Here is a 21,610-nt window from a genome sequence, read left to right on the forward strand (position 1 = left end):
CAGGATCAACCAAAATGCTTAAGGATGGGTAATGCCTTGAGGGGAGCAATGGCAGAACGAGCAGTTAAGGGAACATATCGCTTGTGAGGGCTTGTATATGCTCAGCCCAGGCAGTGGCACTATTAAGGGGTGTGGCCTTACTAGAGTAGGTGTGGCCTCGTTGGAGTGGATGTGGCCTTGTTGGAGTAGGTGTGGCCTTGTTGGAGTAGGTGTTTCATTGTGGCGTCGGCTTTAAGACCTTCACTCTAGCTACCTGGAAGTCAGTATTCTGCTAGCAGCCTTCAGATGAAGATGTCGAACTCTCAGCTCCTCCTGCACCATGCCTGCCTGGATGCTGCCATGTTCTCTCCTTGATGATAATGGACTGAACCTCTGAACCTGTAAGGCAGCCCCAAATAAATGTTGTCCTTATGAGAGTTGCTTTGGTCATGGTGTCTGTTCACAGCAGTAAAACCCTGACTCAGAGACGAACTGACTAAGACACCGCTACTGCAGAGGATGTCAGTTGGATTCCCAGCGCCCACATCAGGTGGCTCAAAACTGCCTATAACTCCAGCTCCATGGGGTCCGAAGCCCTCTTCTGCATTCCATGGGGACCTGCACTCGCACATGTGCACACATACACATACCCACAACTAAAAATAAAACAAGTATATTGATAATTATTAAATAAGGCTAAATATATTATTTAATAAAATAACACACTAAACAATATTTAAAATGAGTAATGGCAAATGACCAGACGCTTGGTTAGCAGGTCTGCATGACAGCGGCCGTCCACAGGTTGGCTTTGGCTCAATATTGCGGGAGTGTGTGTGTGTTGAGGAGTGCTGTTGAAGCAGCGAGAGCAACTTCCCGTCCAGCCCCTCAATGATCTGTTTTGGGGTCTCGACAGTATTGAAAATGGAGATGTCACCGATGAGCCCTTGCAGAGGTTTTTTTCCCATTCTGCCCTTGTCAGCAGATTTGCTGCTTTAAATTGCCTGCCTGGCTTTGACACCAATGCCCTTCATCGATGTTCCTGAGACTCTGAAAAAAAAAAAAAAAAAAAAAAAAACAGACGCACAAACCGCCTCTTAGTTTTAGGATGGGCAGGCACTGAGCCAAAGGAAAAGAGGGCCCGTGACCAGAACAAAAGCGATAAAAACACAATTCTAATTCAACTGCTTCAACATGGCTGTCAGCCCCAGGGTCCTCATTGCTTGCAAGCGTCAGTGTGATACCTGCAGCTAGGACTCCAGGTCTTGCAGTTTTTAAATCATGAACACATCCTGCCCACTGTGCAGAGCATACCCCACAAAGACTGATAGAATACTGAAGGCACGGGATGCAAATGAAGACAATGCAGAACACTTCGGAAAGAGCCAGTGTGGTAGTATACACCTATAATTCCAGAACTCCAGAGGTAGAAGCAGAAAAAAAAGTGGGCTAGCTTTGGCTACATAGATGAGTTATCCTGGGTTTCATGATACCTTATCTCAAAACAAAACACAACCTAAACTAAATACTTAGGAAAGAAAAATAAAAGTAGATACATAACCATCATTACCACAGATCTTATAAAGGAAAACAATTCTTCTAGTCAGAGTACAAATGCCACCACAGACGTAGGGTCAGCTTACCTGAAGAGGAGAGGTTACGGTGAGTCTGACTTGCCCGTGACATGCCGGCAGTCGGGAGCAGGGCTTCTGAAACTTACATATTTTCAGAGAGTCTTACTGTCAGGCTCATGGCTGAATGGGGATAGTGGCTTTCATGGCTTTCCCACAAGCTCGCGGGAGGCAGGGGGCTGTTGATATACAGGTAAGTCAGGGTTGCTTCTAACCCTCAGAGTGGGCCATGCCGGGTCATTCTTCCTTAAGTAAAACCTGCCAGAGACATTGGCTCAGTCTATCTTCTTACCCACAGAATAAAACCTTCATACACAGGAATCGTAACCAGACAACTATTGAGTACATGAATTTGGGGAAATACAGATGTTGGCAGGAGAACTGAATGTGGATCTCCAGAGAGAGCTAAAGATGTAGTGGCTCACTCCTATAACTCCAGCATTTGGGAGACTGAGACAGGAGGATTGCCATGAATTCAATGCCAGCCTGAACTACAGTGTGAGACCCTGACTCAAACAAAAGAAGGAAGGACAGAAGGGCGGAAGGGCGGAAGGGCGGAAGGGCAGAAGGAAGGAAGGAAGGAAGGGCGGAAGGGCAGAAGGAAGGAAGGAAGGAAGGAAGGAAGGAAGGAAGGAAGGAAGGAAAGAAGGAGAAAAAAATAAAAGAATTGGGGAAAGACAGGTTGAATCATTAAGAGAGGTGTTTTTTCAGCTTTGGTGGAAATGTGTAAATTCTTGTCTCCATTAAGGTGTTCCTCAATGCAAGTGTAAGGATAGTTGTGTAAGTCACTGTAGCCCATTAGAACCCCTACCCACCCTACTTATGATGCAAAATAAGTTACTAATGCCACAGAGTACTGAAGTACTCCAGTAAAAACAAACGAACAATAACTCGATCTAACTTGTAAATACATCTGGATACATAACTTCTTTTCTTCCGTGATGACCTTTTACTATTTTCTGTATGGCTAGGGTTCCACACTACTATCCATTGGCTGTATTTGCTGTGGTGATTTTAAGTAAATATGGCGGCCACAGGGAAGGTGTCTGCTAGTAGAAGGAAGCAAGACACAATGGGGAAAGTCGCAGAGTAGGTCAGGAGTCATGTGAGCCGACGACGCCATCCACTGATCCTTCATCCCTCTCCAACTACGCCGAAAGGATGTCCTGCGCCCACCCGCTGCTAAGGGAAAACTGCGGCATACCTTAGCAACCCAGCTTACCTTCCATGTCGTTGAGTATGGCTGAGTTCTCCCTCAGGTTACTCATTTATAAGCATCAGGGTTTGCAGACATTAGCATCTCTGGGATTGTGGTAAACTTTAAAGTTGTATGTACCTAAGGAACATTTAAAAATCACTGGTTAGTGCCCAGCAAATCTCCTCCTACATTAAAAAAAAAAAAAAAGTGAAATACTGTATTTGACTTCCTACTTCGAACTCCATAACTTTCGTGTTCTCTACAGAAACCCGGTATCTTAACAGAAGTGCTTGGGACAGGAAATTTCTTGGCCACGTCAGAGTTTGGTATATTTACATATTACACAATGAGATTTTGGGGGATCGGACCCAGGTCTAAACACTTTGTTAGGTTTCATGTGCACTATAAACACAGTGCCTTAAGCCCACTTTCCACAATATTTGAAATATTTGAATATTTGAAAAAAATGCGCTTTCTGGTTGTGGTCTGTAACGTAAGGACTGAGAGGGAAACTTAACGCTTGTTAGGGAGCAAACACTTTAGATTCTGGAGCATCTGAAGTCTCAGATTTGGGAGTCATGAGTGCTGTCATAATTAGGTTTTCTATTGCTGTGACTAAAGCAACTTGGGGAGGAAAGGGTTCATTTGGCTTACATGTCCACGTCACAATCTATCATCAAGGGAGATCAGCACAGAAGCAGAAGGCAGGAACCTGGAAGAACCGGGAAGCAGGAGCTGGAGCAGAAGCCATAGAGGATGCTACTTACTGGCTTCTTCCCCGCGTTTGCTCAACCATCTGCTTGGGAACAGCACCAGATCACGCCGACGTCAACCGTTAATAAAGAAAATGCCTGACAGGCCAATCTCACAGGGACATTTATATTTTTCAATTGAGATTCCCTCTTCCCAAATGACTCTAGCCTATGTCCAGTTGACATAAAGTAGCCAGCACAGGTGCTGGCCCAGTAGTAGCCTTAGATAACAAAGAACCCGTCGCCTGGATGACTGATTTGGACTGGATCTCTACGTGGAGAGCTAGCGCTCTGTCACCTGAGCTACTGAAGTTGGGCAAACAGGACCAGTAATGGCACCCTCAGGGTCATGGTGTGTAGCCTTGGCCCAGACGAGCCTGTTGGCAGGTGCTGAGCACCAGAACATAGCAAGAACACGGGAGCAGACAGGAGGACACCTCCAGTGAGGACCATCTGTGAATTAGAAAAGTATTCATTATGACAATTTAAGGCTGGGGGTAGGACAGGGGCAGGGCTGTCATCCGGCCTTGTTGGGGGCCAGTGACAAGCCTGTGTGCTGGATGGTGCAGCCCAGTTAAAACCCTTCAACTAAAGCTCCTTACTAAATGAGGGGACCTCAAAGTCCCAGAGGAGCCAGCTTTAGAATGTGCCAGCAGGAGAGCTATGGGGGTTAGCCCAGCCTCTCCAGGAGGGAGATGCTAATGAGTTAAACTTGGCTGGAAGAAGGAGTGTGAAACCCAAGTGAAGGTCACATCCTCACAGGAAGTCTTTCATTGATGGCGATTTCATGAAGGGATGACGCTGAATACTATTCATAAATTATTGGCAAGCTCCACCACAAAGATTGCAAGCGCCTTGTTGGAAATTTAATATATGAAATGGCAGCGCATACCTGGAAACGGGACTGTGAGATAGTTCATGGCATCAACACATCATCAGAGTGGTTGGATTGTAGGACTTACTCTGAGCTTCCTGGCCAAGTGACGTGCACCTGGAATCGAAACTATTATCAGGTTCCCTAGTCTGTTCCCCAATAGCCAGGGCTTCTGACCTCTTTGAAGACAGTTTCCGATCTAGTGGGGAAGCTTGTGACCTCCATCTGTTTGCCTTTCCTTGTTGCCATGAGACCTGAACAGGAGAAGCTGGGGACACAGAGAACTTAAGGAACACCCTGCCTCTGGTTAAAGTGCCCACCAAAGGCCTGACCCAGCAGTAGGAGACACCCAGTACACAGAAGAAGGCAGACACCTGCAAAGGAGGAAAATATGTGTTCTGTCAAGTTGACTCCTTTCATAAGAAATCTCCGTTGGCCACGGTGATAGGAAATCATTGAAGACGGGAACGAGTCATAAAAACGCCATCGGAAGTATTCTATTGTGACACAAAAGCTTTGTTCAAATGGGCGCGTGGGACGTAGGCCGATACTAATTCCCTGTGGTATTGGCTTAATGCCATAATAGATTTAAAACAGGCATCAGGATGAAGCAGAATAGCTTCCTCCCGGCGTGGACTTATAATTCATTTGGTTGAGGGCTTATCGGTGATGCACAAAGCACCAGGCTTGCCCCACTGCACTGCAAAAGCTGGCTGTGGTATTCCAAGGCCATAATCCTAGCATTCAGGAGATGGAGCAGGAGATGGACAGTTGAAGGGCATGCTCAGCTGTGGAGTGAGTTAGGCCTCCCCGTCCCAGCCTCTGGTTGCCGGAAGTTCATGCAAATGGACACAGACCGTACTTCTCAGGAGGGATTTGCAGCCTTAGAGGTACCAGCTACCTGGATGTGTGGGTGGATGGATGAATATTTTTGTGCATTGCCATCTGGGGCCCTGCAGTGGATTGACTATGCTTGGCCCAGGCAGTGGCACTATTAGGAGGTGTGGCCTTGTTGGAGTGGGTGTGGCCTTATCGGAAGAAGTGTGTCACTGTGAGTATGGGCTTTAAGACCCACCTCCTAACCACATGGGAGCCAATCTTCTCCTAGCAGCCTTCAGATGAAGATGTAGAACTCTCAGCTCCTCCTGCACCATGCCTGCCTGGATGCTGCCATGCTCCTGCCTTGATGATAATGGACTGAACCTCTGACCCTGTAAGCCAGCCCCAAGTAAATGTTGTCCTTATAAGAGTTGCCTTGGTCATGGTGTCTGTTCATAACAGAAAAACCCTAACTACGACAGGCCCCCTACTGAGCTTCAGAATCCATTCACTTTTCAATTTCTCCAAAGAAGACAGTGTCTGCCAATGTATTCCCAATAGCTCTCAAAGGCTGAAGCACCCAACGGTCCGCACCCTGTTACTCCACAAACCACGCATTGTGAAAGCTCTGTAGAAACAGTGCAGTGGTGGCAGAACACGCTCAAGTCTGATCAAGAGACGCAAGGTAGCCGAAGAAAATCACTGGGATCGGATTGCCCCTGTCACAGACGGTCCTCTCAAGACGTCACTCCTCGTCAATCTGAATTAGTAATATATCAGGAGCCCTCGACAGTTATAACAATGAGAGTGTACAGTTCAAAATGCGTGAACTGAACATCGGCAGACTTCAAAGGAGTTATGTGTGACACACTCAAGAGTGTGTGGGCAGCACACGCTCTACTTGATGGGCTTTGAGAAGAAAAGATAAGCAAAGCTGGGTGTGCCCAGGGAAGGAGCAGGGATGGAGGGGTGCAAAGATGAGCAGATGCGTGATATGAGACGTTCAAAGGAGAGAAATGAGGAGAGAGCGAGCATGTACTGCTCTTTCACAGGGTTTGGGTTCAGTTCCCAGCACACACATCAGGGAGTTTACAGATGCCTATAGCTTCAGCTCTAGGGGTCTTAGGGCCCACTGTGTGCCCTCTATCAGCACCTGTACTCACCCACACACACACACACACACACACACACACACACACACACACACACACACACACACACACAAACATGATACATAGATCTTTTTTAAAAAGAATATATCATCATAGATATATCAATATCTATCTTCTATCTATCTATCTATCTATCTATCTATCTATCTATCTATCTATCTATCTATCTATCCATTAAGATAGTGCCATTAGGCAGCCCCAGCTGGCCTAGAACTCATGATGTATGTAGACCAGTCTGGCCTTGAACTCACAGACATCTACCAACCTCTGCGTCCCAAGTACAGCATTAAAGGCGTGTGCAGCCACACCCAGAACTTCACTCTGAGTTTAATTCCCGTTCTTTGCAGTTGATGAAACAATTAGGGAAAACATTCAGTGGCACGGGTGAGCCTACCAGAATGCTCCACCTCGAGGACCTTAAATAACTGTTCATTACACAGTCCTGTGACGGATGAGCTGTATAGGTGAAGATGGTTCTACAAAGCGGCTGGAAAATTCCTATTACTAAGTGACACAGAGCACTTGTAAGATCTTCATGTGGTTGAGTTCCTTGTGTTTGTGGTGATGTATGGGGGAAACAGACCACAATGCTCTCAACTGTAGAATGTCTTATAAGCATCACCTGTCAATAAAAAAGCTTATGGCCAATGAGCTGAGCAGAAAACAGGAGGTGGGACATCCGGCGGGGATAGAGAGGATTCTGGGAAACAGAGGCGTGGGAGATTCGAGCTGGAATAAACCAGCTGGTAGTTGAACTCAGGATAGAGTAAAGGGGAGAATCACCTTAGGAACTCTGAGGAGACGGATGTAAGACAAGAGAGGAAAACAGCCACATAGCTGAACCCGGGTTAGAATAAAAGGGATAATAAGTTAAGAGCAAGTCAGGCTGGAGAGATGGCTCAGCGGCTAAGAGCACTGACTGCTCTTCCAGAGGTCCTGAGTTCAAGTCCCAACAACCACATGGTGGCTCACAACCATCTGTAATGGGATCTGATGCCCTCTTCTGCTGTGTCTGAAGACAGCTACAGTGTACTTATATATAATAAATAAATCAATCTTAAAAAAAGTTAAGAGCAAGTCAGAACGAGCTGAAGCTTATGGCATAGGCATTTATTAATAAACAATGATGTCTCAGAGTCATCATTCTGGGAGCAGGGACTGGGAAGATTTTTTTTTTTTTTACAGCCAGTCATACAGAAGTTACAGAAGTTCAGTGCTCACAATCAAAAAAACTACGTAAAACCCAACCTTAATAATAATGTACAATAAATATACTTACTCTGCTTTTCCTGTATTTTAGAGTATGTTCCGTCTACTTGACCTGAATTTGATTCCTGGCACCCATGTAATTGAAGACAAGAACAACTCCTGAAAATGGTTCCTTCACTTTCACACCTGATCGGCGGCACACACACACACACACACACACACACACACACACACGATAAATAATGTAATAGAACATTTTTTTAAAAAAAGAAACAGTAGAACCAGCTCAGGAAAACAGCAACAACAAACCCTAAAATGTAAGACCTGAGAGTGAGCTGAGTGTTCCTCTCTGGTGCATACAAAGCCCCAGCATTAAAATCAACCAGAAAAGGAAGGAAATTAACAAAGCCAAAAGCCCACTCTTGGAAAGAAACAAAGCCAATAAAGTCCTTACTAGACAGGTCAGGAAGAACAAAGGGAACACATCCCATAATATGGGGAATGGGAGACGAGTCCCAGCAGCAGACCTTGCAGATTTTTAAATGACAAGAGGGGCATGTTGTAAACAACTTTCTCATCGACAAATTAAACAACTTGGTTTAACTAGAAAATTGTCTTAAAAAATACTCTTTATAAAAACAAAAATAACCCAAAGTCAAAGCCAATCTCGATTCTCTACATAGTAAAGAAATAAAATTCATAATTAAACAAAATCTCGGAAATTCGATAATTCCTGACCACGAGACTTCACTAGTGACTTCTATCAAACACTGAGGAAACAGTAACAATAATGTTGCATTAATTATCTTGGAAATCAAGGGGAGAGACATTTTCCAACACACTTTACCGAACTAGTATAGGTCTAGTCTCTGCAGAGCATGGAGTAAGCCGGGGACTCCATAGATGATAAAGGGTTACTTTTGCTTTTCCCCATCTTCCTTAGGCCTACAGTACTTCTAGCAGATTTAACAAGTAAACGTTCTCAGAATTCTGATTTGACAAAAACGATTCATAACTTGGTACCCATTACAGAAGGGCTAGTTACGGACATGTAGAAATTAACTCTAAAATAGAATGGAATTGGCCTCCTGTGTCATCAGTTTCAAAGTCTGGGTTCATCAATTAACATCTGGACTGCACAGAGTTCCTGTGGACTGCACAGAAAGGTCATCACAGGGAAGGCTACTCTGGGACACCTTGCTCAGCAAAGCATGGGCCGGAGGTGTAAGTAGCCATTGTGAAGAGGTTAGACCAGTTCTGTTTCTATCCTGTCCATCACCCTGCAAATATTTATCTCTGTACCAATGTTTGATTTCACATGTTTAAAGACCTCTCCCCGCCAACCCCCATCAGCACACAACAGGATAAATTGTGCACATAATTAGTGGGGGGCAAAGTCCTGAACACAGAAGCTAAGCTGAACTTTCCTCTTGACGCAAGCTTTCATCAAATTGCAAGACTAGCGTTGTCAGTCCGTTTAAGTTCCCTGTAAAGCCCAAGCCTAGCATTTTATCTGTGCAGATCACAATGCTTGCACCATGAAACAGGAGAGCTCAGCTTAAGCCTCAGTATCTATCTATCTGTATCCGCATCCCCTTTGTCTCCTCTCTTCCTGTCCTCTCACAGCACGGGAAGAACTGGTCACATGATCCTGCTGTACCTCAGAGGGCTGGGACAGGAGGAGGGGGACAGATGGATGCTGTCTTTGTGCTCTCTCTCCCATCCCCATAGAGCTTTGCTTCCCGTGTTTAGTTGCATGTCCTTAAAACTTCCTTTTTGGAAGGCAAATTTGTGGCTTATGATGTATTGACTGTTTATGACGTTTATGGGTAATAAGATTTCTTAGAACATTAGTCCTGGGCTGGCAACTGCCAACTCGATGGAAAATAGCAATAGCAGGTTTTGTTTTTTAATCGTAAGTGCTTACCTCTCTTTACGCTTAGCTGCATACCCTGACACTACAATAAACATGTTGCTTTTATAGTCAGGGGTGGGGATAAATAACCACCAAGGAGGGACACGGTGATGGCTAATCTTGATTGTGAATGGAATCGCCTAGAAGATACACATCCGGGTGTGCCTGTGAGCTTCCTTCTGAAGAGGATTAACAAAAGGGAACGGACAGCACTCTCCAACAAGTGGCCCAGTCATGAAGACGTCCAAGGAAAAGCAGTGTTGCCTGCCTGCTTTCACTCCTTCCTGAGTGCATCTGCCCTGCTGCTGCTGCTGCTGCTGGTGATGAAGATGACAATGTTGTTGATGCTGTTGCTGCTGCTGCTTCTGCTGCTGACAATGTTGCTGCCACTGATGGCGGTGGTGATGGTGTTGGTGATGATGATGATGTTGCTGCTGCTGCTGCTGCTAGGGATGATGATGGTGACGATGATGATAATGATGCCACCGCTGCCCCTGTTGTTGCTGCTGCTGCTGCTGGTGGTGATAGTGATGGTGGTGATGATGATGGTGGTGATGATGGTGGTGATGACGACGTTGCTGCTGCTGCTGGTGATGATGATGATGTTGCTGCTGCTGTTGCTATCAGCCTGCAGCTTCCTTCATGTCCCAAGGAAGAGGGAGTGCCAGGAGCAATTCAGGAGTCCTCTAGGTCTTTAGTAACAGGTCAGGACTCTTGAGGCTTCGTGGACTAAGTAAGCAGCTACCATTTCTCTGCTTCTACAGCCTGCAGATGGCCAGTGTTAGCCTTCTCAAATCCTATGGTGTAAGCTAGTCTACATATTTCCCCTTACAATACACACACACCTACTACTACTACTACTACTACTACTACTACTACTACTACTACTACTACTATTTCTCTTCCTCTTGAGTGACAGGAGGATGAACTAGAAGAGTAATTTTGGGCCTCCAAGCTTGGAAAGTGAGGTGTGTTCTTGGCCTACCATTTGGTACTTACTTGTTGAAGTTGCTCCCAACATTGACCGGGCCTTACACAAAACTGCAGACCTCTGGCAATTCTGAAAGCAAGCTCACTTCGATTTTTAAGATCAAAATAGTCGACTCCAAGGAACTCACTGAACTTGGTTCCCATCATGAAGCCTTCTCCCCAAACCTTATTGAAGATCTTCCAGCTCATGAAAGCATCCCTTCATATTTGGTGGTCTCTCTCCAGCTTGTGGAAGAAGGGACCATTGTGTAGATCAGGCAGCACCCAGAAGTGGACAGACTTCGACTTCATTTTGAGCTTAGACTCTGAATTCTGCAAAGGCTGACACTCTCCCCCTCCCTGAACATCACCAGGGTTGCCTCAGGTGGGTGTGAGCGGTGGGCATAGTGGGAATGCCAGAGCCGAGGGATGGCCACTGAGAACAGCAGCAGCAGTGGAGTGGATCAACCTGAGCTTAGAGCGCTACAGAGGGCAGAGCTGCATACATGATGACAGCCCTTTGGAGGAGCCCAGAAGATCTTGTGTGGGTCCTAGACGTTGAAACAAGAAGCTGTAACATTGAGGTTGCCTTGGAGACCCCTGGATGTTTGAGAAACCAATGTCATGGGCTATCTGCTGAGGAAAGCTGCTAACAGGGAGTGGAACCAGCCCAGGAGAAAGAAGTTTGTTGCAGTCAACAAAGATGAAAAAGGAGTTGGAGATTTGAAGTCCGCACTGACATCAGACATGGAGATGCAGAGTTTGGAGTTTGCCCAGCTGGTTTCCTGTCTTGCTTTGGGAACTACAGTTCAGTGATTGGAAAAACCTCAGAAGAGCCTTTGAACTTTAGACTTTTAACATTGTTGAGACTGCTATAGACTAAGGAGACTTTGGAAGTTGGACTAAATGTACTTTGCATTATGCTATGTTTAGGTATGGGCCCCATTGACTCAAATTGTTGGACAAGCCTATTGGGGCCAGGGAGTAGAATGTGATGGTTTGCATATGCTTGGACCAGGGAGTGGCACTATTAGGAGGTGTAGCCTTGTTGGAACAGGTGTGTCACTGTGGGTGTGGGCTTAAAACCCACACCTTAGCTGCCTGGAAGTCAGGATTCTCCTAGCAGCCTTCAGATGAAGATGTAGAACTCTCAGCTCCTCCTGCACCATGCCTGCCTGAAAGCCCCCATGTTCCCGCTTTGATAATACTGGACTGAACATCCGAATCTGTAAGCCAACCCCAACTAAATGTTGTCCTTATAAGAGTTGCCTTGTGGGTTGGGGATTTAGCTCAGTGGTAGAGTGCTTGCCTAGCAAGCGCAAGGCCCTGGGTTCGATCCCCAGCTCCGGAAAAAAAAAAAAAAAAGAGTTGCCTTGGTCATGGTCTCTATTCACAGCAGTAAAACCCTAACTAAGACACCTACACATAAAATACATTTAAATAATTATTTTTAAAAAATCACTCATTCTCCCAAATCAAAAAAAATGTATCAGGGATCAGCCATCACATCTTGAACAGGTCACTCAATTTCTGTGAGTCCCAGTTTTTGCACCTAAAAAGTCAACTTGAGAAACCCTTGTGTGGTGGTTTGAATGTGTTTGGCCCACGGTGAGTGTCTTTATTAGGAGGTGTGGCTTTGTTAGAATAGGCGTGGCCTTGTTGGAGGAGGTGTATCACTGAGACAAAGGTGGGTTTTGAGGGCTTCTAGTGCTCAAGCTTCTCCTAATGTGGAAGACAGCGCCTCCTCCAGGCCGCCTGTGGAAGAGAGGCTTCTCCTGGCTGCCTTCGCATCAAGATGTAGACCTCTCACCTTCTCCTCCAGCACCATGTCTGCCTGCACACTGCCATGCTTCCTGCCATGATGATAATGGATTGTAAGCCAGCCCCAATTAAATGTTCTTCTATAAGAGTTACCTAGACTATGTTGTTTCTTCACAGCAATGGAAACCCTAAGACACCTGACTCCTTCAAGAGATGTTGTAAAGATCAAAAGAATGGGTTTCTTTCTAAAGTTAGGCAAACATTGTGATATGCTAGTCCCATTGCATTCTTTAATAGGCTTCTTGCTGCCCCAGGCTCCTTCTGGGGACAAAATGAGCACAGAATACATCTGATGACCATGGGATAGAATTGGCTCCTGTAGGACCCAAGCACTATGATTCTGGACCCATAAAGCCTTCCGTATGCAACTAAAGAGAATGGCGTCTAGGTTATGGTCAAGCCAATCATGTGGACAATACCAGTGCTCTCTTCCACCACTGTGTGCTGCAGGGTATTGATCTCACTGTGAACCCTGAGATTGTGTTATTTACTGGGGGAGGGGAGGCTATTTTTAGTTGTGGTGTGGCTTAGCTTTAGCACACAGCTTTAATCCAAGAGCTCTCTGCTTGCATATCATAAACAGGATTAAATAAAGTCAGCCATTGGTCACGGGGCGGAGCAAACAACCAGTTGACAGGAAGTGAACGTGGGATTATAAAGAAATAAACCATAGAGGGTAAGAGGGAGTCCAGAGGACAGATAGAGAGACACACAGGAAGTAGAAGGAGGGGACATTCAATTTGAAGGAGGCTTTTTTTTTTTGAGATGGCGTGGGGGTACACCATTGCTTCTTGGACGTAGGTTGAGAAGGAAGGTCAGCTGGGTGCTTTCTCTGCCTCTCTGAACTAGCAGGCTTTCACCCCAGCATCTGGCTCCTGGGTCTTCATTGGTAAAATTGAAAGCTGAGATTTCCTTAAAAAACAACAATTGTGTATACAAGCTTGGATGCTTTTTGAGACACAGTAAAATATCCATCCTAGTAGATGCTATGGTATGACAGAAGTTCACTTATGTGGGGTTGGGGATTTAGCTCAGTGGTAGAGTGCTTGCCTAGGCGCAAGGCCCTGAGTTGGGTCCCCAACTCGAAAAAAAAAAAAGAAAAAAAAAAAAGTTCACTTATGGAAACTGCAAAGATCAACAACAGGTATGTTCACATGTATGCATGTGTGTGCATGTATGCATACATCTCTCTCTCTTTCTCTGTATGTGCACATGTGTGCATGTGTGCGCATGTGTGCATGCATCTCTCTCTCTCTCTCTCTCTCTCTCTCTCTCTCTCTCTCTCTCTGTGTGTGTGTGTGTGTGTGTGTGTGTGTGTGTGTGTGTGTGTGTGTAAAACCCTTGCCATTGACTTTCTTTTTTGGGGGGTGGGGAGAGGAAAGGGTTTATTCAGCTCACACTTCCACATTGCTGTTCATCACCAAAGAAAGTCAGGACTGGAACTCAAGCAGGTCAGGAAGCAGGAGCTGATGCAGAGGCCATGGAGGGATGTTACTTCCTGGCTTGCTTCACCATTGACTTTCAAATCCTCTCCCACTAGATGGGTCAAATTGGAGCCTATTCCTGGTTAATCCTTAGCCCAGTTTTCTATTTCTCTAGACCTCAGCTGGAACTTTCGTACACTCTAATAGAAAATGTTGAAAAATCTTTCCATTCCTAAAATGAATTGACCGGTGAATCGAAGCACAATTTCACCTGGTCATTTAAAATCATTTTGTAAACAATTTTAGATTTTTTTTCCCTGTACCTGCTTTTATGTCATTATTTGTTAAAGCAATGAGTTGGCCAGGATCTCTTGCCAGGAGATTAGCCCCTATAACGTCACGACGTTTTAGTAAAATAGGGACTGATAGTCAGCCACGGTAATGGATGCATATATATTTGCAGCCTGAAGTCAGCAAACGCCCGTGGCCAGGCTTCCTATTGGTCCATTCCTTGGGAAGGCAGATCCACTTTACGCACCCATTATTAGCTAAAATTAACTTGGAGGTGACTTCAGCAGCGTTTTGAGTATGGCCAGACATGTGACCCACGAGCGCTGTCTCCAGAGCTGTTTGAAATCCCTTTCTGAAACCAGAGAGTTAACTAGCAACACTACCGTTGGTTGCCTGAGGGCTGACCCAAGATCTGAGACTCAAGCAGCCCCAGGACTTCAACACCCTAGGACCTGGGTGAAGACGTAAAACACGGTGACCGTGAATACAGCGTTCTTCACACAGAACCAGCCCAGGCTACCGCAAAGCTACCATCCTGCCTTCATGTCTCTCAGTCACTCAGCAGACCCACCACAGATCACCTTAGACTACTTCTCTAAGGTCCCCAGCAGCCTATACCTTCTAACTTTTTAATCAGTGAGTGGAAAGCGGAGCCTAGAAAATGTCTTTGGGAAAGACAAACTAATTCAAGAAATAGATCTGAATGCCTGCACAAATGTCTTTAACGAGGGGGATTAATTACTTTCTAATTAAAAACTGAGAGAAAAATGGAGTCTGTTCATTCGTCATAACCTTTAGCTACATTTCAGCTTAGCCTAAGTCCTCGTCTGTTTCAGTTTGTTTGAAACTGGATCTGACTCTGGAGTCCAAGAGGTCTTGGAACTTGAGAGTCCCCTGTGTCAGTCTCCCAAGTGCTAGGATTGTCAGTGTGTGTCACCACGGCTTTCTTAAAATGCAGCACTGCCAAGTTGAGGAAAATCTCCGAATATTAAAAACTGTGAGTCGGCTTTCCAACTCATGGTGAGAGTGTATTGTTACCTGTGCTGAAGCCGGAGGATCAGTGTGTGTTACTCAGACCCTTGGCATAGGGGTTTCCACTTGTGCCCGGGGCCTCAAGGACACCAGGATTGTTGATGTGTTCCTTGGAAGATTCCTTCCCTTGCATGTTTATTTCTTTATTCTCGGCACCAACACTTGTAGGTTTCAAGTTGAATTTTCTGCAAACAGATCAGCCGAATAGTATAATTTTTGAGCTGGCTATGGAAATTCCACACTTGGGAGCACTGGAGACAGGAGGATTACACGTTTGAGGACCACCTATGCTGAGACAGTAAGACTACGTGAAGTGGAAACTTAAGGGGTCTTTGGAAAGTTGGTTGGATGGTGTTCTGCTGGGCCAGACTCATGAAGGAGCGTTTCCTTAAAATGGACACAGGTGTGAAAGGCTAAGGCAGATTCATGAAGGAATGTTTCGCTGAAGCAGACACAGGAGAGAGGACGTTCTGCTAACACAAGCACGTGAAAGGACACGTGATGACGGATTCTTTGCTAATGACACGCACGTATTGGTCTGCCTTACACTGCATAGTTGAGCTGCATTTGTCAGGACTCCATAGAGAGAAACGCACCAAAAAACCTCTGGTGGTGGGCTGCAGTCTGTTGCCGCTTCTAAGGAGGGCTGATTGGATGCACGTGCTGAGGCAAGGCATGTAGAGGGTATAAATAGGACCCCATGAAGTGATAAAGACAGAGCTTGGCTTGCTGGTCCAGCTAGCTGTGCAACGCTGTGGATCTCTTGTCTTTGATGATCTTCGCTTCCCTGAGAGAGGCACAGCCGAGAACTTGTGGTGTCCCTCCGGGTCCCTCCTGCTGACTGGAGCTGAGGCTGAGGCCTGGCTGTCTCTGCTAGGTCGTGTCACTGCTGTTGCTAACCTGACTCTACTGCACTGGACTGCTGGTGCCTCTGTGAGGTGTTTGCAGTGGATCGAGCTGCTGCTGCCTGCTGACCTGTGAACTGCACTGCTGATTTCCAGACCAGACCGGAGCTGCTCCAAAGAACCTTTCTAAACAGGTCTACTCGCCCCACCATTTCCTTTCTTTTCTACTACCTCTGGTGGGTGGTCGGCTACAAGGGAGGTTAAAGCATTTGAGAACCATCATTAAAAATTGGATTTGGAAACAATAAAGTTACACTATATCTCAAAAAAGAGAAAAGTATAACTTTTGCTAGATATTTTCTTACTTTGCAAAAACAGAAAATTCCAGGCAGGTTAGAGTAACCAGGGAAGCATTTTGCCTTGACTCACAGGGATTCTATTGATGACTTCTCTACTTCATGATGCTGTTGTGTCTTCAGGGAAAGGTATGAGTCCATTTTTGAAGTTTGACTTTAAGATAAAGAGATGGAGAGAGAGAGAGAGAGAGAGAGAGAGAGAGAGAGAGAGAGAGAGAGAGAGAGAGAAACAGTGTGGTATTCTCTTGTGATGTCAAATGGGGGCAAAGAGCCGAAGCTTCCAGTGAGCTGTTCCATGAGAGGCAATGGTCTACATGTCACAAGTGGGCTGTGGTGCTATGCTGAGGTAGAAGGGGTAGCTGAAGTGGAAGGAGTAGCTGGGGTGGAAAAGGTATCTGGGGTGGAAGAACTGTAGCTGAGGTGGAAGGAGTAGCTGGGGTGGAAGGAGTAACTGGGGTGGAAGGAGTAGCTGGGGTGGAAGGGGTAGGTTTAGGTGCATTGGTTACTCTCTTGAATAACCATGGTTTCAACTACTGGTGGGTTTTCAGGATGTAACCCTACTAAAAGGTGGGGAACACCTATATAAGGTGTCATACGATGTAAGCAAAAGTTCTTAGGGTTCTAAAAACAGAAATCATAGTACCACTGGATCTTGTAGAGAGGCACAGTGGAGCCGTGGCAGCTCTGGGGTTCAATATACTAAAGGTTTGAGTTGGGTTGATTGGAAGCCACTGTATAGGAAATAAAAATAAATTAAATTCTTTTGACTTAAAAAAAGTTTAGGGGCTGGGGATTTAGCTCAGCGGTGAGCGCACCTAGGAAGCGAAGGCCCTGGGTTGGTCCCCAGCTCCGAAAAAAAACAAAAAAAAAAAAAAAAAAAGTTTAAAATATGTGATTGATAATTTTGTAAAAAAAAAAAATCTTTTGAAGTCGGTCGACAGACCCTAACATTTTTCAAATGCCATGATTCTGAAACATAAGCTCCGTCCACAGTTGCTCTCCTTGCAAATGAACTCCGATCTCCCTGCAGAAGTTTTGTTGTTACGTATTTAAAATAGCTGTGAAGTCACTGGTCCTCAGTGATAATTTATCGATTTTTTTTTTTAAGGTTTTAGCCTCATAGAGCTAGGATTACAAGTGTGTGCTCAACTGCCCAGCTGAGGGGACTGGGATGAGGGAGAAGAAATCGGGCTTCCCGTGGAGGACCAGGGGTGCTGAGGGGTGCCCGAAAAGTTACTATTTGATATTATGGGATGGAATCAGTGAAAGCTACAATGTGGGAGGGGAGGAAGATTCATGCATAAAGATGCCTGCCGCCAAGACTGATGATCTGAGTTCAATATCCGGACCAAGATGGCGGCCGGTGAGAACGGGCTCACTCAAGTTGTCTACTGACCTCCACACGATGGCACGTGCATGCACACACAGGCACATGTATGCACATACACACGATAAATGAATGAATGAATAAATGGAACAACTTAAAGAGAAACAGCATGGACTTCTGTGGACTGGTATGGCACTTTGGGCTCCTGATGTCAGCTTTCCTATCTTTTGGAAGACACCTCACTCATACTTCAGTGTCTCTATTAAAACTCTTGGTGGGGTCTGAGTGTGGAGGTGCGCTCTCAATCTCAGTGCTCCAGAGGCAGAGGCAGGTGAATCTCTGAGTTCAAGGCCAGCCTGGTCTACAAGGGAATCCAGGACAGCCTAGGCTACAGAGAGAACACTGTCACAAAAAACCAAAAGTAAACAAAAATAAATAAAAAATAAAATACAATCTTTGTAGGGCTAGACAATAACTCAATTGGTAGAACCTTGCTAAGCAGGTATGAACCCCTAGGCTCCACCTACCTCCAGCACCCTAGAACCCTGGGCACTGTGGGACTAGCCTTTAACTCAGCATTTGGGAGATGAGCGCAGGAGGATTAGAAGTCGAGGGTCACACTTGGTTTCAGATCATGTCCAAGGCCAGCCTAAGCTGTACAAGACCTTGTCCCAGAAACAAACAGCCTCTTTGTATAAGAGAATATCATTTGGTTGACACAGCATCAGTTCTTTTGTTTTACAGATTTATTTATTTATCTATGTATGAGTACACTGTCATTGTCTTCAGACACACCAGAAGAGGGCATCAGATCCCATTACAGATGGTTGTGAGCCACCATGTGGGTGTTGGAATTTGAACTCAGGACCTCTGGAAGAACGGTCAGTGCTCTTAACCACTGAGCCATCTCTCCAGGCCACAGTGTCAGTTCTTATCTAAAGCAAACTCTCGCCTTTCAAAAGCATGCCCCAGAAAGCATTTTCGTGTTGCTTCTGGGGTATAAGTTATTGGATATGATTTCAACAGCCCTGAACTCAAAGACTTCTTCACTTGCTTAAAAAAATGAAAACATAGCCAGGATCAGCACTTCACCCCAAATATCCTCCTATCCCTCCCTTAATTACAGCACCGAGGAGCCCTTATGTTGGTCAAGGCTGTGCTCCAGTTCAAGGTACGTTTCCAGCACTCTAAAAGGACGAGGACTGTTGATTGAGTATACAGTGTTTGAGTCACATTTCAAACTACACAGAGAAAAGCCCCATCACAGAGTGCTTCAGGTGGCAGAGATTCACCACACAGCACATAAAATCACTCCTGCCATCAAGGTGCTGGGGTGACGTCTGATTAACGCTGGTCTCATCTGCCTGTGACACTAGCAGGCAGCGGGTCTGCAGATTTTTCTCAAACTATCACTGAGGGATAGTCCCCAGTGCCCATGGAGGAAGGAGAGAGAGGTGGGGGAGGGAGAGAGAGAGGAAGAGAGAGGAGGAAGGGAAGGGGAGAGGGAAGGAAGGAGGGAGGGTGGTGAAAGGGAGGAGGGAGGTGGGGGAATGTGAGGAGGGGAAGGGGGAAGGAGAGGGAGATAACACACTTCAGTAGCCCAGCCTAGCCTCAAACTTACTAGGTAAGATTGCATTGAACTTCCTACCTCCACTTTCCAAGTGTTGGAAGACTTAGTAGCACACACTATCATCCTGGCAGCCTTTGCCTTATAGGGAAAAAGCTCAACTTTGTTCCTTGTTCAAATCTTGGAATTGGTAATAAACCATCTACTCTGTCTCTGGGGGAGCTCACAGATAAAGGTGACAGACACCTTCGCTTTTCTCCTAAAGAAAAACTCCATGGAGACCCCTTTCTTTTGTGTCTTTGTGCATTTAACCCGTTATCGACTTGTACGGACAACACACCCAAGACACAGCTCACAGGGTTTTTTTTTCTTTGCCCTCTGGCAGCATATTGAAGAGCAAGTGGTTTAGAGACAGAATTGAATTCAACGGTCCCAGTTAGTACAACTCTAAAGAAACCATATTGAATGCTCTGCGTCTATTTTCTCATCTCGGAAATGAACTGATGATAGGAATGACATCACCGTGTGTTAGGGAGCAAATGGGCTAAGATTTGCAAACTTCTTAACACGGGAATAGGCATTCACTGAATGACAAGTTTAATTATTAGTCCTTACTAACTGCCTTAATAACCACTTTCGCCAGGCAGTTACCATCATCCCCATCTGGATGGATGAGTGACACTCCCAACGACACCAAGATTTGACTGCAGGCTTCGGGATCCCCATCACCCTCCATTACCCTCCATCACTTTAAAGACTTTTATAGAATGGGATGCAGAATCCAGCACAAGAAGAGAATTCTCCTTGGTGAAGACCAGTGCCACAGGACGGGAAAGGCCATGAGTAACCATAGGCTTCAGGGCTGGAAATTCCTCAGGTTTCCCCAAGCATACGATGGCTGGCCCAGAGGTATCAGCAACAATCACGTTTCCTTGGTGATCGAAGGTCACAGCTGAGGCGGTTATTTTGGAGGGGAAGAGGAGGTTCAGTCCGAAGCTGTCCACCTGGCCAATCAGCTGCATACTGGAGTTGAACACCTTCACCCTTGTGTTGTTACCGCTTGACGTCCCCAAGGCACAAGGATGCTCTAGGATCGCGATGGCCCCGGTGAGCCATGACACTGCCACCCCACGGGGATTACACAGGTGAGCTTGCAACCTCTCAATTCTCCGAAGGACCCCTTCAGGGAAATCCACTTCCAGCAGGTGCAAAGTCCCTGCCTCTGCGTCAGTCACCAGGACCCCGTTGTGAGGGGTTATCTCTACACCCCAAGGCAGGGAAAACTGCTTTCCCACAACCAGCTTGATCTGGCCAAAGAAATCAAACACTTTGAGGGAGCAGTCGCCAGCGTCGGTGACAACCACATGGCAGTCGTTGGTGACCGCGACATCCAGTGGGTACTTCACGTCGTGCGCTGCATCCCCCTTCTCTCCAAACTGGTGTGCACCTCCTCCTCCGGAGTCGAAGATCTTGACCCGTCTCTTACCGTCGTGCACGACTACTACCCGTCCGGTCTTGGGGCACAGTGCAAGCCCCGTGGGGTTCACTAGGGTCCCCCACCCGCCAAAGGCATGGTAGCAGGTGAGAGCCCCGGGCGCACAGGAGGCGGCGCTGAGGGCAGCCGGGGACGCGTGGAGGGTGGAGCCCAGGAGCTCCAGAAGGTGCAGCACCGGCAGGCAGTCGCTGGTGTCACAAGCTCGGCAGGCCCGCCGGCAGAAGGGACACTCGAGGGCCAGCGTCCGCGGGTGCGCGAGGGCGGCGACGCAGGCCAAGCAGACCACGTGGCCGCAGGGCAGGTTGCGCGGGCGCCGCTGCTGCCGGTGGCCGAACCTCTCGAAGCACACCTTGCACTCCAGCAGGCTGACCTCCGCCTCGCGCACCAGCTCGGGCCGCACCCCCGCCGCCTCCTCCCCCATCGCTCCCGCCGCGCCGCAGCCCCGGCGCAGCCCTCGGTCACGGCCACGGTCACGGGGCGGGGCATGCGCTCTAACGCGGGGCGCGCGCTCCCGCCCCCTGGCGGACGCACGACGCAATAGTCCGCATGCGCCCTGCGCAGACCTGGGAGGGGGGGAGGGAATCGCGTCACGGGTGGGAGATCCCAATATTAGAGCTTGAGACACGTCTCGCGGGGGGAAAACGAGTGTTCTCTCCGTGTTCGCGTGTAAGTGGCAGCTAGTCGCCCAGGGCTGGTGTCCGGCAGGACTACCAGTCAGCTTCACTGGGAGCTGGGTACCAGGGCTGGGCAGGAGCAAGACATGGCTCCTAGTCTTGGTATAGTATGACTCTGAGAACAGAAATGCAGAAAGATAAGAAAGAAAATGCAAGAAAGAGGGTGAGGCAGCTGTGCATACCTCTCTGGTGTGTTTTATCACACTTGTGAGAAGGTAGCTACGCATCCCTCAAAGAACTGGGTGTGGTGGTTGTGATGC

At 46.8% G+C, this 21,610-nt stretch overlaps 1 protein-coding gene across 1 annotated transcript; it reads right to left on the reverse strand.

The window, feature by feature from the left end:
* Positions 1-19,757: 19,757 nt before the first annotated feature.
* Positions 19,758-21,128, reverse strand: Nhlrc1 (NHL repeat containing E3 ubiquitin protein ligase 1). Its single transcript, XM_032885076.1, has one exon. It carries the CDS (start codon positions 21,095-21,097, stop codon positions 19,907-19,909), a length of 1,191 nt encoding a protein of 396 aa, XP_032740967.1. The 5' UTR covers positions 21,098-21,128; the 3' UTR covers positions 19,758-19,906.
* Between the last annotated feature and the right edge of the window lie 482 nt (positions 21,129-21,610).

This window comes from Rattus rattus, chromosome 14 (genome assembly GCF_011064425.1).
Source record: "Rattus rattus isolate New Zealand chromosome 14, Rrattus_CSIRO_v1, whole genome shotgun sequence".
NCBI lineage: Eukaryota > Metazoa > Chordata > Mammalia > Rodentia > Muridae > Rattus > Rattus rattus.